The sequence below is a fragment of the Paroedura picta genome, chromosome 2, assembly GCF_049243985.1.
Source record: "Paroedura picta isolate Pp20150507F chromosome 2, Ppicta_v3.0, whole genome shotgun sequence".
In the NCBI taxonomy this organism is placed as follows: Eukaryota; Metazoa; Chordata; class Lepidosauria; order Squamata; family Gekkonidae; genus Paroedura; species Paroedura picta.
In genome coordinates, this window is record NC_135370.1 from 23,489,292 (window position 1) to 23,507,078 (window position 17,787).

Consider the following 17,787-nt stretch of genomic DNA (forward strand, 5'->3'; position numbering starts at 1 on the left):
GTTTGGTTTCTGAAAGGGGGCGTGAGGCGGCTCCAGGCCGGGCCCAGCTTTTCCACCCCAGTTGCTGGGGGGGCGGGGGCCAAGGAGGAGGAGGAGAAGCCCAGCCCCGGCGGCCGAAGCAGTTCTTTGGCCGGGAAAGCGGCGTCCCCGGCAGACGGGCCCAGGAGGCGGGGTTCCCTTTGTGGGCGGGCTCCGCGTGGCTGCCAGGGGTTCCCTTTGTGGGCGGCCTGACGCGGCCATCAAGGGAGCAACTGCTCAGCGCGGCTCACAATTGCTTCCTTGTCAGCTTGGTGGGAATCGGCCGGGCCAGTCAGCAGGTGCTTCGCACCTGCCAGTTGGCCCGGCCAATGGTCTGTCCGGAGGAAGGGGCCAATCAGGCCCCTTCCTCATCACGGACAAAGCCCTCCCACCAAGGGCTTAATGAATTATTAAGTCCGCGGCGCCCATGGCGCCGTGGGCGTGTTAAAGATAAGCGTATTTTAACTCAATTTGCTGTTGTGAAATACAGCATCGCCTACTGGTTAGAGTTCCTGATTGATCAAATCCCTGCTCTGCCATGGAAGGTGGCTGGCCGGCTTTGGGCCAGTCGCACTCTTATCTGCCTGCGAGGGCTGTGAGTATTAAATAGGGAAGAAGAGCATAATAATCAGGCTTGGCTCCCCGTAGGAGAAAGCTGGGGTGTATAAAATGGAACAGATAAGTGGAACTATGTTGCTGGGGAGGTAACCGTGTTATTCACAATCTGTAGCCCAGTCCTGCCAAATGTTGCCCTAATTGAAAAATGTTAAGAGTAGACAGCAGCAATGGGTGCATCAAAACAACCTCTCAGGATTTCTCAACCAGGATTTAGTGAAACCCTGGGGTTTCTTCAAGGCCCCGGAAGGGTTTCCAGAACAGGCGGTAATTCGTTCTGTGAAGGCTCAAGGGGGTGGCAGGTGACAATGGATGAGCGATAGGGATGTGAGTGTCCTGCATAGTGCAGGGGGTTGGACTAGATGACCCAGGAGGTCCCTTCCAACTCTATGATTAAACATTTATTAATTCCCCACATGACCAATGATGGGCCTGGTGGGGCCGGGAAAGGGCCCTGGGTGGGCGTGTACACACCTAAGTTTCCCAAGCATATTCTGCACGTTCTCGCCATTTCAGAGGGTTCTCAACTGTTAAAAAGTTGAGAAAGGTGGGTATAGACTCTAGAAAACCTGGAGGAGAGGTCAATCAGCGGGTACCAGCCCTGGTGGCTAGGAGGAACTTCCACATTCAGAGGCCCTATTCCTCTGAATCCCAGAGCCAGGAGGAACATCAGGGGAAGGCCTCGGCCTCTATTTCATGTTGTCGGCCAGCAAATTCCACATTTTACTCAATCTCTTTATCCAGTAGCTTTTCTCTTTGTCCGTCCCGAACCTGCTGCCCATCAACTTTATTGCATGCTCTTGATTTTAAGCTCTGCTAGTTGCTGCAGCTGAACCACGATGTTTCAGAGTTTACGCAAGTCTCTTCCAGCAACAAGGGTGATGAGTGGAGGACATCAGTGGTTCTCAACCTTCCTAATGCCGCAGCCCTTGAATACAGTTCCTCATGTTGTGGTGACCCCCCCAACCATAATACTATGCAAGGGTTCTTTCACAGAAATTAAATCGACCAATGGCGTCAAGATCCATTGTTCAGGATTGTATATAAATTGGTTATACATTGTATATAAATTGGCGGGCGCCTTCAGGAGGAGCGGCAACAGTGGTGGCACCCCCCCTTCGCCCAAGCTGCTCGCCCTGCTGCGACCCCTGTGGAAGCCAGTTTGGTGTAGTGGTTAGGAGTGCGGACTTCTAATCTGGCATGCCAGGTTCGATTCTGCACTCCCCCACACGCAACCAGCTGGGTGACCTTGGGCTCGCCACGGCACTGATAAAGCTGTTCTGACCGGGCAGTGATGTCAGGGCTCTCTCAGCCTCACCCACCTCACAGGGTGTCTGTTGTGGGGAGAGGAAAGGGAAGGCAACTGTAAGCCGCTTTGAGCCTCCTTCGGGTAGGGAAAAGCGGCATATAAGAACCAACTTCTTCTTGTTTGACCTCCAGGTTGAGAACCACTGGCATAAAAGGAGTACCAAAAGATGAGAGTTTTAGCTGAAATCTTCTGCTATGATGACCTCTCTCCGTGTTCTTAGAATACCGCCATTGTTTAGTTGTTCGTATGATGTATATAGATAAAATGGACTGCAACTTTTTGTTTAATTAACGAAGGGGTCCTTCTCTCACCAGGGTCTTTTCAGCTACTTTCAGTGAAACTGCCGAAGACACCCGGGCAGGAAATAAACGCCGATGAGCAGGAATTGGTTTTGGAGGGCATCGGCCAGTCGCCCAAATGCACCGCATTTGGAAGAGAAGTATGCTTACCTTCTCCATTTTTACATACTGCAGTAATAATGTTACATAGTGGACTTGCTAATGAAGCAAGTTTATGGAAGAGACCGTTGCCGATTTCTCACCCACCCAAAAGCCACAGCTGATTTTCAGGGCGTCCTTTGGAAATTTCTAAACAGAGGCTGGAGAGCCATCTGACCGAGACGCTGATTCTGTGAGGATTCAAGGGGATGGCAGGTTACAGTGGATGAGCGACAGGGATGTGAGCGTCCTGCATAGTGCAGGGGGTTGGACTAGATGGCCCATGAGGTCCCTTCCAACTCTATGATTCTATGACCATGTGGCAGACGCATGTAGATGGTGGAATTGGCAGAAATCCTTCCCCAGCCCCAGCAAACATTTCAGCAGGTGGGGAGAAGAGATGGGCTAAAGGGCAGCAGGAGGGGAACCCCATGTCTCCCTTTCTCGTAGGCTGAACGTACCTCACAGAGTTGTTATGAGTCTAAAAATAAGGGAGGGGGGAATCATGTGCCGTGCCCTGAACTTCTGAGAGGAAGCAAAAAGAAAGGAGAAAAAATAACAACCCAAAAAAGATTTGACTCAAGAACCAAAACTTTAAACATACCAAAAAAACCCCATGTATACATTACAAAGTAATTAAAGACCATCTTAGGCCTAAGTGATAGCCTCACAAACAGACTATAAAGTTATTAAATAAAACATCTGGCCAACAGCAAGGCCAGAACTTCAAGAGCCTCCCACTGTTGCCCCCCAGCACCAAGAAGACAGCTTCACTGCCCCAGACATAAGAACATAAAAGAAGCCATGTTGGATCAGGCTCACAGGGTGTCTGTGGTGGGGAGAGGAAAGGGAAGGAGACTGTAAGCCGCTTTGAGACTTCTTCTGGTAGAGAAAAGTGGCATATAAGAACCAACTCTTCTTCTTCAGTAATATCAGGGTTCTCTCAGCCTCACCTCCCTCACAGGGTGTTTGTTGTGGGGAGAGGAAAGGGAAGGTGATTGTAAGCCACTTTGAGCCTCCTTCAGGTAGAGAAAAGCGGCATATAAGAACCAACTCTTCTTCTTCAGTAATATCAGGGCTCTCTCAGCCTCACCTCCCTCACAGGGTGTTTGTTGTGGGGAGAGGAAAGGGAAGGCGACTGTAAGCCACTTTGAGCCTCCTTCAGGTAGAGAAAAGCGACATAGAAGAACCAACTCTTCTTCTTCTTCAGTAATATCAGGGCTCTCTCAGCCTCACCCACCTCACAGGGTGTCTGTTGTGGGGAGAGGAAAGGGAAGGAGACTGTAAAGTCGCTTTGAGACTCCTGGTAGAGAAAAGTGGCATATAAGAACCAGCTCTCCTTCAGTAATATCAGGGCTCTCTCAGCCTCACCCACCTCACAGGGTGTCTGTTGGGGGGAGAGGAAAGGAAAGGCAAATGTAAGCCACCTTGAGATTCCTTTGGGTTGAGAAAAGTGGCAAATAAGAAGCAACTATTCTTCTAACTGCGAGTCTCATGGGTAAACTGAATGCTCTGTAAAAAAAGCAGGTTATAGAAACCAAGTCTTCTAAACATCCCTCCAAATTTGTTAACCGTGACATTTCCAAAAACGCGCAAATGAAACTGAGTCCGTTTAAATATAATGCGTATGACATTTTTTAAAGTTCTGTGATCGGCAAGGCAATCCTGTGTCCATCTTCATTATCCCAACATGTTTCAAGACAAGCGTTTCGTCAAACAAACTGGTGGATACTAGCATGGTGTGGTGGCTAAGAGGGCAGACTCTAACCTGAAGAACCAGGTTTTATTACCACTCTGTATGCAGCAAACTGGGTGGCCTTGGGCTAGTCATGGTTCTGTAAGAGCTGTTCTTGAAGAGCAGTTCTCTTGGAGCTCCTTCAGCTCCACCTACCTCACAGGATGTCTGTTGTGGGAAGAGGAAGGGTAAGGTATTTGACAGCCATTTTGGGACTCTCGGGTTGTGGAAAGCGGAATGGAAAAGCACAACTATTCTTCTAAATGTTAACGTGTGCCTTCATTCTCACAGGGCGAATACGTGGCATCTGTCTGGGGGCTTCACCTCTTTGTTTATTTCTTCAAGAAGAAAAGGATCCACAGGTAAGAGAAGGATTTCATTGGCTGTCATGGTTGCCAGGAAGTTGCTGGGGTTTACAGAAATATTAGCAGCCTGCACCATTTTCTTGTGTTTCACATACAAAATCAGAGAAAAGAGTTCCGTGGCAGGGGTTCTTCAATACTTTGAGACCTTGTTCCTTCGAAACCGCCAACTCATGACAGGAAATCACATCTTGTAACGGTCAGGTGACAGGAAGGAGGAGAGAAGCCAGAGTTGTGGCCTGTCTAGGCCAGGACCCTAGGCACTGTCTGGATCAAAAGAAATGTAAACAGGAAACCCAAAACAAAACCACTAGGAAGGGTGTTATTGTGGAGAACAGGCCAAGGATCATAGTCATGGAGGAAACCTCTCCATAATGAGGGTCCTCAGCTCACACTTCTGCTCGCAAGGGCAGAGAGACAAAGCAAGCATGGGGCCTTCTATGCCTTCTATGGAGCTGGTCCTTCCAAAGGTCAGGAAAAAAAGGCTGCTTCGTAGGGGCTCAAATCACGACCCATCAGGAGGTTCTTGACCAGCAGGTTTGGAGAGGCCATAGCTCAGTGCAGAAGGTCCCAGCCTCCACCTCCAGCATCTCCACTTAAATGGCCCTGGCAGTAGGGGATGTTGAAAGGCTTTGACTGAAAACCGTGATGAGCTGTCACCAGTCAGAGTAGGCGATATTGTCTTTGATGGAGCAGTGGTAGAGCATCCGCTCCACATGAAGGAGGTCCCCGGTTCAATCCCCACCATCTCTAATTGAAAGACCTGAGACCTTGGAAAGTCACTGCCAGTCAGAGTTGACAATGCTGACTTTGAAGGTCCAATGGTAGAGCCTCTGCCTGGTCTGCTGAAAGTCCCAGGTTCAGTCCCCGGCATCTCCAGTTAAGATGGATGTGGCGTAAGAATGCGAGCCACGTTGGATCAAGCCGGCGTCCAACACTGTGGGTGACACACTCCTAAAATCCCAGGGGCCATCAGGAGGTCCACCAGTGGGGCCAAAACTACAGAAGCCCCCCCCCTCCGGCACCAAGAATGCAGTGCATAAAAACATGAATGGCAGTGGGATTTAAACAGAAGGGATTTGAAGGGAGGTGGTGGTCATTATCAGCTGTTTGGCGTACCAATTCTATATTTAGTGCCCTTTAGAGCAGCGGTTCTCAACCTGGAGTTCGGACACCCCTTTAGGGGTCGAACAACCCTTTCACAGGGGTTGCGGCAGGGCAAGCAGCTTGGCCGGGGGGCCCCATCCACACAACAGCCTTGTGGGGTAGATTGAGATAGAGCGTTCGTCGGTCTGGAGCAGCGGAAAAGAGCGAGATCGGCATGGTGGGACAAGAGGTAGAGCTGAACTGAGAAACCCTGCGGAAAAAAAAACAATTTATATACAATCATGAACAATGGATCTTCACGCCATTGGCCAGTTTTGGTTTAATTCCTGTGAAAGAACCCTTGCCTAGTTTTATGGTTGGGGGTCACCACAACATGAGGAACTGTATTAAAGGGTCGCGGCATTAGGAGGGTGGAGAACCACTGGTTTAGAGGAACCTCTCTTTGCCACGCTTTCTCCGAGGGCCGAACTAACCAAATCCGCCATTCTTCCCCTGCAGCTTTCCTCTGAGTGCGAAATGCACCAAGGGGGCCAGCAACTTCTTCACTTGCGTGGCCTGCCACCCGAAGGAAGACTGCATAGCCAGCGGCCACCTAGACGGCAAGATTCGTCTTTGGTAAGGCTGTCCCCCGACATCTGCTCTGTTGCCATCAAATGCTGCTGCTGTAAAGGAGCACAGGACCGAGGCCGGCACTGCCGAAGCATCTCACAAAACACTCCTTGGAGTCCAAAGCTGCAGCCAGAGCATCATCGCCCATCAGTTTGTAGAGCCACTTTGTTTGTTTGCTTGTTTAAGACTCTGCCTCCCATTTTTCTCCAGCTGGGGCCCACAGTAGCTTGGCAGTGCAAAGCACCAGCCAGTCACAACCCCCGTTTAGCCATTTTAGCTTTGAGGGGGATTTCAAGCTCGATATGATCTAGAACCACATTTGTTGAGGTTGGTGGTGGAAAATGCTCTCGAGTCTGGGAGTCCAAGGTTTAGTGCCTCCGAACATCATGGAGGTTCCTCTCAGTCACCGTGGCTAGTAGCCACTGATAGACTGATAAAACTGTTCTGACTGGGCAGTGATATCAGGGCTCTCTCAGCCTCACCTCCCTCACAGGGTGTCTGTTGTGGGGAGAGGAAAGGGAAGGCGACTGTAAGCCACTTTGAGACTCCTTCGGGTAGAGAAAAGCGGCATATAAGAACCAACTCTTCTTCTTCTTCTTCTTCTTCTTCTTCTTCTTCTTCTTCTTCTTCTTCTTCTTCTTCTTCTTGTGCTTTATGAGGGTGTGCAGTGCTTCTTTGTGATGAGAATCCTTCATTGCACCAGTGACAAATGAGCTGTTGAACTTGCTGCACTGACCTATTTCTTGTGTCACTTGGCTGAACTCTAAGATGGATCATCCTTGTCTGTCTGTTATGTCTGAGGATCATGTAATCTAGTTCCCTTTGAAAGCTGTTGCTGTGGCCATCATTATATCCTCTGGTAGCAGATTCCACATCACTCCCTGCATCACGTTTCCGGGAGAGTAACATAGAAATTGAATAAACAATTGTAATATTTAACGAAGCATTTTGGTTTGTCCAGCGAGGACCTAGGGAGGCCCCTTTGAATGCCTCGAGTGACAAGTGTGCATAAAGCCCTTTCACATTCCTACTCCTCTGCTGGATGAGGGTGCTTGCATAGCTTAGATTTTTTGTTTAAGTCATTTTGCATGCCCAGATGAGGCTCATAACCTAAGAGTTACTGTAGCTGGTGTTTTCTGAGGGAATTTGTGACTGAAACTGAGCAAGCTCCGTCCTTAAATGATTTTTCTTTGGGTGGGGATCCCAACAGGAGGAACTTCCATCATAAGAGAGAGTACACCTTCTCCACGCTGCACTGGCATCATGATGAAGTGATGGATCTGGCTTTCTCTGTAGAAGGTAAGGAGGACCCGAGTTCAAATCACCCCTCCGTTGGTGGCTTTCGACAAGTCCCTGCCCCCTAGCGTCCTCGGGGCTATTTGTGTGTGTGTGAAGTGCATCAAATCACAGTTGAGTTATACACTCCCCGGAGGACTCTCAAAGTGGCTGACAATCTCCTTCCCTACCTCTCCCCACAAAAGACACCCTGTGAGGTTAGGTAGGGGTGAGAGAGCTCTTAAGGAACTGCTCTCTGGGAATGGCACAAGGTCATCCCGTTGGCTGCATGTGGAGGAGCAGGGCATCAAGCCCTGTTCACCAGATTAACTTTAGCCACTTTGACGCTATACTAGGATTTATGGGCACTCAATGAAATTAATGAGCAGTAGTTTTAGAGCAGATCAGAGGAAGTGCTTCTCTATAGATGGGGTTCTGTGCTGCAGGAAGTGCTGGTGGCTACAAGCATAGACAGCTTCAGTAGGAGATTGGAGGAAAAAAATCTGGAGCACAGACGCTTGAGTGGTTGTTAGCCACAAGGAATAGGTAGAAAATCTGCCAGGGGGAGTGTGTTCTTGGGGCTTGGGGGGCAACAGTGGGAGGGCTTCTAGAGTTCTGGCCCCGCTGGTGGACCTCCTGATGGATGGCACTGTATGGCACAGAGTGTTGAAATGGATGGGCCAGTTGATCTAGCATGGCTTCTCTTACGTCCTTTGTAGAACTATGTTTATAGCTGTTTATAACTGCAAGTCTCCAACATACCAGAACAAGTGGGACGAAATTAATTCTACCAGAACCAATGGGATGAAATTAATTTACCAGAACCAATGGGACGAAATTAATTCAAAAGAAATTCCGTCTCAACATCCGGAAAAAGTTCCTGACAGTCAGAGCGGTTTCTCAGTGGAACAGGCTTCCTCGGGAGGTGGTGGGTTCCCCATCTTTGGAGATTTTTAAACAGAGGCTGGAGAGCCATCTGACGGAGAGGCTGATTCTGTGAAGGCTCAAGGGGGTGGCAGGTCACAGTGGATGAGCGATAGGGATGTGAGTGTCTTGCATTGAGCAGGGGGTTGGACTAGATGACCCAGGAGGTCTCTTCCAACTCTATCATTCTATGATTATGTGTGTGCTAAGGAACATGTAAAATACGTTTTTGTGTAATGAGTTGGATTGACGGCACATATATTTCGTTTGGGTCGACAGGAACCAGCCTTCTGAGTGGTGGAGTTGAGTCAGTACTGGTCCAGTGGCGAAACGGATCCGACTCAAAGAAAGAGTTCTTGCCTCGCTTGGGATCCACCATCCAGAACATTTCTGCCTCTCCTGATGGAACATTTTTTTGTACCTCACATTCAGACAACAGTAAGGGGCCTTTTGTTTTATACCATTTCTGAAAATCATCTGTGGCTTCTGTAGATGAGTTTCAGAGCTTTTATGAAGCTTTGTCGCACTTGACCCAACTGGTTTGTAGTGCTACGTATCCAAGGAAACGTAGCTCCTCTTGGCAAAGAAACTGACATCAAAGATAAAATTGTTAGGCACATAGAAGAACAAGGCCTGCCAAGGGAAAACCAGCATGGCTTCTGCAAAGGGAAGTCCTGCCTCACCAACCTTTTGGAATTCTTTGAGAAACTGAACACTTTTGAACATGATAGAAGTTTATAAAGTGGAGAGAGTTGACAAAGAAATTTTTCTCTCGCAGAAGACTAGAACTCCAGGGCATCCAATTAACCTGATGGGCAGGAGGTTCAGGATGGAGAAAAGGAAATTCTGCTTTATGCAGCAAGTGATTCAAAGGTGGAATTTGCTGGCAAAAGTTGTAGTGATGGCTACAGCAATACACGGCTTTAAAAGCAAACTAAATAGATTCACAGAGGATAAGTCTACCAGTGATTAGTAACCATGGCAACATAGGGGAACTTCCGCATCCGGAGGCACTAATCATCTGAAACCCAGAGTCAGGAGACAGCAAAGAGGAGAAGGCCTTGGCCTCTGTGCCCAGTTGTTGGCACTCTGCAGTAACAGGTTGGCCACCATGGCCCATTATGCACGGCTGCCGAAACGGCGATTTCGGGTCACATGGAAAACGCGGAGGGGGAAGACGCGACGCATACCGGTTATGCACGGGGCGGGGCGCGACGGCGGCAAAACCCAGAGTAACCGATTATGCACGCGCCGATCCGGGCGCCGCTTCTGGTTGCGCCCCGCTCACCCGGAAGCTGCGCTTTCTTCCGCGTTTCACTGACGCGGCTTTTTCGGCGGCATGCACCGAAGCTGCAGCCAGTTGCAGCCGGCTCCGTGCGTTATCCGTGATTTTAGTCGCCGCCATTCCACCCCGAATGTGCGCTAAAACCCCCGTGCATAATGGGTCCATGTGAGACAAGATGGTGGAGTAGATGGACTAGCCATCTGATCCTGCAGGGCTCTTCTTATGTTCATAAGAAAGTGGCTGGGATTCTGCAGGCAATCCAGAAGTGTGCGTGCTGGATTCCATTCACAGAAATTAGGAAATGCTTTCCGCTCTCGCGAGAGGATCTGTGGCTCTCCTGTCCTTCCCATCACGTCTCCCCTTTGTGTTTTGTGGTCAGCAGCTTAGGGCTGTAGTAAGACAGAGCATTCCAGGAGGACATTTTTATGTGGCCGTATACAATGATCATGGCAAATATCTTTTATTGTGGCTGATTCCAGCCACATTGGCCATTGATTGCAGCCGTGACCAACAATATTTTCCAGGTCTATGCTTTTGAGAATCAAAGCTCCTTCCTTCAGATACCCAACAAAAGGAGTTTGATTCCTGAAAGCGCATGTCCCTCAAAATCTCACTGTCTCCCAAGGTACTGCAGGACTCCAATCTATCTTCAGATCAAGAGGGCCACCCTCTGAAATTTGCTGACTGTAGTTATTCTCTGGCTTTTACTGGATAGTCTCATAACTAGGGATGTGTGCTTCAGCTCGGCTGCTTCAGCAACCACTGAAGCCCGAGGTTCTTTCTTGGTCTTAAAGGTGCTGTTGTTGTTGTTGTTGTTATTGTTATTGTTATTGTTATTATTTCGATTTATTTCCCGCCACTCCCCATGTTGTGCTACTTCAGACCAACACATCTACCCACTTGAATCTTTTAAAGTAGGTTTTGTCTTCTGTAAGCTTTCATTCTAGTTGACTTTTCTTTTATTCTGATCCATGCAGAAATAACAATCATACACAGCAGTTTGAGAGTCTCTGCAATAATTCAAGGATTAATCAAAGGTATGGTTTTAAAAACACATTTTTAAGAATGGGGGGGGGGGTTGTCTTGACAGAAGCAATTAAATTCCATCTTGGATTCTCTTCCTCTTTCCAGGCAGTGACATCAAGACTGGTTTGATGGTCGACCCAAGAACGAACGCTTTGGTTCTGAATGGCAAACCAGGTCATCTACAGTTCTATTCGCTGCAAAACGACAAGCAGCTCTACAACGTAAGCTAGGCCAGCGGGACTTGATCTAGCATGTTCCACCTTGGTGTAGTGGTTAGGAGTGCGGACTTCTAATCTGGCATGCCGGGTTCGATTCTGCACTCCCCCACATGCAGCCAGTTGGGTGACCTTGGGCTCACCACGGCACTGATAAAGCTGTTCTGACCGAGCAAGAATCTCAGGGCTCTCTCAGCCTCACCCACCCCACAGGGTGTCTGTTGTGGGGAGAGGAATGGGAAGGCGACTGGAAGCCGCTTTGAGCCTCTTTCAGGGAGAGAAAAACAGCATATAAGAACCAACTCTTCTTCTTCTTAGCAAAGAGAATTGGGCGCGTAGCCAGAGAACTAGGGAGTGATACAGAGGGCCGAGGATTGCAGTGTGACGTTTCGGTAACTAGAATAGTATTGACATTGGAGTCATGCATGCAGATGCTGTACTGTTCTCTCAAGACAATGGCTGAGGAACTATTGTACGGAAATTAGCAGAATTATTATCCACACACGAATGAAATCTGTGTCATTCTTGGAGCTCACTAGAATTCTTCAGGCTGGAAGAAGAAGCCGTGTTGGATAAGAGAAGCTGTGTTGGATAAGGCCAATCGCCCATCCAGGCCAACACTCTGTGTCACTCAGTGGCCAAAACCCCTGGAGCCATCAGGAGGTCCACAAACAGGGCCATAAGACCATAGGAGAAGCTATGTTGGATCGTGCCAATGGCCCATCCAGGCCAACACTCTGTGTCACTCAGTGGCCAAAACTCAGGAGCCATCAGGAGGTGCACAAGTAGGACCATAAGACCATAAGAGAAGCCATGTTGGATCAGGCCAATGGCCCATCCAGGCCAACAATCTTGTGTCACACAGTGGCCAAACCCCATGGTGCCATTGAGAGACCCGCCAGTGGGACCAGAACTCCAGAAGCAAATTTTTCAGGCCATGGTTTTAAGACCTGACCATGCATGCATCCTCTCTCAATTATTGCTGGGTTTTTTTTATTATTTTCCATTATTATATATAAGAAAAATAACAGAAACATAAAGTAATGACAAAGCTCCAGATTTGCTTTAGAATCTTCACTATCTGAGGGAAGGTAAGCAATGGCAGCCATTTAGTGGTGGTGCACACCATGCTGTGTAAGAGTTCAAAAGAAGAAGAAGAAGAGTTGGCTCTTGTATTCTTTTTTTCTCTACCCGAGGGAGTTTCAAAGCAGCTTTCAGTCATCCGCAGTTCCAAAAAGGTGCCTGCAGTACCAATAAGATCGGGGGGCTCCCCACTGTAAGGGGTGGGTTAGAAATTTAAACCAGTAAGCTGGACACATTCACTTAATGGTATAAGAGCTCTGCGCTCCACCGCCGCCAACCAGCTAAGGATCCCTGGCCCTAAAGAAGTCCGTCTGGTCTCGACCAGGGCCAGAGCATTCTCTATTCTGGCCCACACCTGGTGGAACGAGCTCCCGGAGGAGATCAGGGTCCTGATGGAGCTTAAACAGTTCCGCAGGGCCTGCAAAAAGGAGCTCTTCCGCCAGGCATTTGGCTGAGACCAGACGTAATCAACAGCGACCAAGGGCCCTGCTCCCCCCCCCCCGCCCCCTTCAGAATTTCATCAATGAGCCCTGGACCTGTTTGTACTGCTGCATTGTTATATTGTGCTGTTGCACTGTTATCTGGTTACAATTATTAGTTATTATTATAAGGTTATTCAAATGTTTTTATAGACCGTTTTATGTATTGTTCCTTGTTATTAAACCGCCCTGAGCCTCTGGGGAGGGCAGGTATATAAGTATGATAAATAAATAAATAAAATAACTTCTGCTTCTATATCCCTTTAAAGCCATGAGACTTCTTTTTTCTCCCCCTCGTGGTTGTTGTTTAGTTTCTCACTGTGGCCCTCTCAAGATTAGCCCTCGATAAGTAACATTGTTCTCCCGTCTGAGCTCAGCATCTTCATTTTTTTCCCCCTTAAAATCCCACAGCTGGATATCGTGCAACAGGAGTACATTCATCAACACGGTCTGAACCAGGTAGAGTTGGTGAAGGCGGCATTTGACTCCCGGGGCAGCTGGCTCGCGACCGTGGAGCAGCGCAAGGAGAAGATCAGCGAGCTCGAAATGCAGATGAAGCTCTGGGCCTACGATGAACAAAAGCAAAGGTACTCATCCTTGTGTCCTATCAGGGCACCAGTTGATCCTGAGATCCTTTCCGAGAAGCTTCTGTAGACATTCAGGGATTTATGGACTTAGTTTGTCTGTACCCTTGCCTTTCTCCCCAACGAGAGGACCTCAAGCGTTTTCCTGTCCTCCATGTTGCCCTCATGGTAACCCAGCGAAGTAGATTGTTGAAGGTTTTCATGGACATTGTTTGTTTTTTTTAATAGCAAAATTTTTATTTTATTTTCCAAAATTAAGATGGTACAGTACAAATAATCTACATTATTAATACAGAAAAGAATAGGTTATGCTCTTCATTTGATACACTTAATTCCCTGTTTCAGTCCCCTTTTAGATTATTTTCTCAAGTAATTCAGATAAGGGCCCCATTGTTCTTGAAAGGCCTCTTCTGTTCTTCCATTGACTATCAGTGTCAGTTTGGCCATCTTGGCAAAGTCAGCTAGTTTGTTCAACCAGTCTTCTATCGAAGGTAGTTCTTGCGTTTTCCATTTCTTGGCCAATTCTAATCTTGCTGCCGTCTTCGCGGGTTTTCATGGACAGAGTTGATGGGTTCTTGTGGGTTTTCTGGGCTCTGTGTTTGGACTCCACCTGGTGGTTGGGATCTTTGTGAGGGCTTCTGAATGCATCGTCTCTTCAGTAGTATGTTTAGTATTCCATCTTAGGTGGGCATTTCCATGAACATACTTGAAGGTGCCTCATACTGAATCAGACCAAAGGTCCATCAAGGTTAGCGTGGTATGATACTCTCCAAGATGGTGGGTAACCAACGGGCAGCCATTCCAGCTGGTCTCAGAATCTCTTGTTAAGTGGACCAATTATTGTCAGATAATGAGTATTTTTTGCTCTGGTATCCTCTGAGGTAAGAGGAGTGAACCAGTGTGGTTTAGTTTTAGGAGCGGCAGCTTCTAATCTGGCCAGCCGAGCTTGATTCCCTGCTCCTCCTCCACATGCAGCCAGCTGGGTGACCTTGGGCTTGTCACAGCCCTGATAATGCTGTTCTGACCAAAAATTCCTGTCAGGGCGTTGTCAGCCCCACCTCCCTCACAGGGTGTCCGTTGTGAGGAGAGGAAGGGGAGGCCCTGGTGAGCCACTTTGAGACTCCTTCAGGCAGTGATAGCGGGGTAGAACAACCAACTCTTCTTCACATTGCATGAAGAAAAATAAAGAAGGGCCACCTGCCTCTAGCTTTTACTGGACTCTACCAAGAGAATTGGTATGACATACCACACCAACTGACACCGTTTCTTCTGTTTTTCGCTTTAACGTTTGCTTTTTAAAGGGGGAAAAAAGGATTTGCTTTGGTTACCTATCTTTTCTTCTGAAAAGCCTTCCTTAGAGCCAGTTCCTGAGATCCAGTTTGATGTCGTGGTTAGGAGTGTGGACTTCTAAACTGGCGAGCCGAGTTCGATTCTGCACTCCCCCACATGCAGCCAGCTGGGTGACCTTGGGCTCGCCACGGCACTGATAAAGCTGTTCTGATCGAGCAGTGATATCAGGGCTCTCTCAGCCTCACTCACCTCACAGGGTGTCTGTTGTGGGGAGAGGAAAGGAAAGGTGACTGGAAGCCGCTTTGAGCCTCCTTTGGGTAGGGAAAAGCAGCATATAAGAACCAACTCTTCTTCTCCTTCTCCTTTTCCTTCTCTCTCCTTCTTCCTTCTTCTTCTTCTTCTTCTTCTTCCTTCTTCAAGCCACTAGCAGCTCTCTCTAGACTCTTTGGTACAAGTCTGTCCCATCAGTCAACATTTTCCAGATATGTGCCCACAGTCCGCTATTCACAATAAGCAAATGATACTATTTCTTGGTTCCGTTTCCATCCTACCATGGGTCTTCTAGGAGAACACAGCTTAATACTTGATGACCAAATTTGTTCAAGCCCAGTAGCACCTTCCAGACCAGTGAGAGAAGAGTTGGAATGGCTCCCTGAGCCCCAAAATCCCAGTCAGATGGTGGGTGGGGTTTGGCACAGAAGGAATTCGGGTTGCAGAGGTACAGCGTACATGGTAATAAGCTTGAGTGGAGCAGAGGGGAAATACTTGAGACCAGAAAATAAGAATCCTGCCTCCGTATTCAGCCCCAAAGGGTCCATTGGTCTGGACTTGTGAATGAACCTCGGCAGCCTCACGTCGTAATCTCCCCTTGGAGCTTCTCTGTTGGACGACTGCCGTTGTTAGGTCAGCGACAGAACAACCTGGGCAGTACAACGTAATGAATCTGTACTATTCAGTGATTGTTGTAGACTGTAACTCCCCATTTCATGGAAGAAGAAGAAGAAGAGTTGGTTCTTATATGCTCCTTTTCTCTACTCAAAGGAGTCTCAAAGCAGCTTACAGTTGACTTCCCTTTCCTCTCCCCACAACAGACACCCTGTGAGGGAGGGGAGGCTGAGAGAGCCCAGATATTACTGAAGAAGAAGTGGTTCTTATATGCCGCTTTTCTCTACCCGAAGGAGTCTCAAAGCAGCTTACAGTTGCCTTCCCTTTCCTCTCCCCACAACAGAAACCCTGTGAGGTGGGTGAGGCTGAGAGAGCCCTGATATCACTGCTCGGTCAAAACAGCTTTATCAGCGCCGTGGTGAGCTGAAGGTCACCCAGAATCGAACCCGGCATGCCAGATTAGAAGTCCGCACTCCTAACCACTACACCAAAAGGCATGTTGAAGATGAAGTGAAAAATAAAGTGATCTTATAGTTGTCCAGTCCTAGAGTCCCAGGGAGCCTTACAGTCCAACCCCCTGCCCTGGTATTTCGACTACCAGTCTCCTAATCTCATGCAAACATACTTCCCCCCCCCCCTTTGCCATAGCTTTACACTGAACACCCGAATAAACATGCCCCATGAGGACCACATCACGGCGTTGTGTTTTCGTGAGGTGGAGGAGCCCGACAGTGCCCCCCTGACCATGGTCACAGCCAGCAAAGATGGACGGTTTAAAGTCTGGTTACTCCTGGCCGAGAACGACGAGGAAGGTAAGCGTGTGGGCATGTTTTTCTGGGATCCCATTTCTGGTGCAGAAAAGAGCCAATGAAACAATGACGGGGATGGGGCACCCTCCCTCTGAAGGCAGGTTTAAAGAAGTTAGAACAGGACCTAGCGAATAACCCATCTTTCATTATTAGTGAACCCAATAGATATTCATCTTACCCTATGACATATCTGGCCAAGCTTGAAGTACCTAGTCATAGGAGGGCCTTCACTTTGGCACGCTGCGATGCCTTCCCTTCAGCGGTATTAGAAGGAAAATATAAGAAAATACCCTATACTGAAAGGAAATGCATCTGTGGCTCTGGGCATGTAGAAACCATGGAACATGTTCTCTTTCAATGTCGATTCTATAATGAGATTCGAACTAGTCTAATTCTTCCATTGCTAGGCAGATTCCCAGGGCACTCAGGAGAATTTTACATTTCTCTGCTGCTTGCAGATATAGAAAACAACACAACTTATAGAGTTGCTAAGTTCTGCGCAGCAGCGATCAAAATTCGTAATAGAATGGTCTGTTTTAAATGAATCTGGACAGCTGTGTCTATCTACCTTTTGTATTTTCTACCTTTTGTATTCTCTATATTTTAAGATGTTTTAATTCCTGGTTTTAATGGATGTTTCTTATGCTGGTCTATGACCGTAATAAAACTGTATGTAAAGAAGTTAGAGCCCTTTTAGCTTGGAGGTTACACGATCGCGGTGTTGTAACTGTTGGGTTACATCTCCTGTCATTAGCAGAACGCATGATGGCTCAAAGCAACAGGAGATGCCACGTGGCCAGTGGGTGCACATGCAGGGAAAAAAACGGCAAACAAAAACGGAGGTGTCTTTTATTTTTCCAAAACTAATATGGACTTTTTTATTGTAGGATAGGATAGTGGAGAGAGCACTAATAATCAATTTAGTTATTTATTGTTGTATTTTTAGCCCGCCCTTACCTGAAAACTCAAGGCGGGTTTCAATGCATAAAAATGCACAGCTTATAAAATTCCACAGTTCTAGCTCAGCAGAATGGAGAGGGATGCAGGAATCCATGTCCTGCCCTCACCTTGGCAAAGATGGTAACTGGCAGCGTGTGTGAGAGAGACTGCAAGAAGGACATAGATAAAATTGAAAGGGTACAGAGGAGAGCGACGAAGATGATCTGGGGCCAAGGGACCAAGCCCTATGAAGATAATTCGAGGGACTTGGGAATGTTCAGCCTGGAGAAAAGGAGGTTGAGAGGGGACATGATAGCCCTCTTTAAGTATTTGAAAGGTTGGCACTTGGAGGAGGGCAGGATGCTGTTTCTGTTGGCTGCAGAGGAGAGGACACGCAGTAATGGGTTTAAACTACAAGTACAACGATATAGGCTAGATATCAGGAAAATAATTGTCACAGTCAGAGTAGTTCAGCAGTGGAATAGGCTGCCTAATGAGGTGGTGAGCTCCCCCTCACTGGCAGTCTTCAAGCAAAGGTTGGGTACACACTTTTCTTGGATGCTTTAGGATGCTTAGGGCTGATCCTGCATTGAGCAGGGGGTTGGACTAGATGGCCTGTATGGCCCCTTCCAACTATGATTCTATGGGACAGAAGGAAGGAAGTTTGTTCCCTAAGACTGGAATTCTGCACATTAAAGAGATAGCAATGCAGACAGGAAGGATCTTCTGTGTCCTTGCCTATCTATCTTTCTAACTCTCTGATAGTTCCCTCCGGAGTCATCACAAAAGTCCTCCGCTTCC

General features: G+C 47.9%; 1 protein-coding gene across 1 annotated transcript in view; it reads left to right on the forward strand.

The window, feature by feature from the left end:
* WDR75 (WD repeat domain 75) overlaps positions 1-17,787 on the forward strand; it is a 33,489-nt gene that overhangs the window by 5,491 nt on the left and 10,211 nt on the right. Inside the window, exons 5-13 of the mRNA XM_077319447.1 lie at positions 2,257-2,381; positions 4,406-4,476; positions 6,082-6,198; positions 7,403-7,491; positions 8,671-8,829; positions 10,654-10,713; positions 10,808-10,923; positions 12,891-13,066; positions 15,887-16,050. Coding sequence (XP_077175562.1) covers positions 2,257-2,381; positions 4,406-4,476; positions 6,082-6,198; positions 7,403-7,491; positions 8,671-8,829; positions 10,654-10,713; positions 10,808-10,923; positions 12,891-13,066; positions 15,887-16,050 — 1,077 coding nt within the window. The remainder of the gene's footprint in view (positions 1-2,256; positions 2,382-4,405; positions 4,477-6,081; positions 6,199-7,402; positions 7,492-8,670; positions 8,830-10,653; positions 10,714-10,807; positions 10,924-12,890; positions 13,067-15,886; positions 16,051-17,787) is intronic.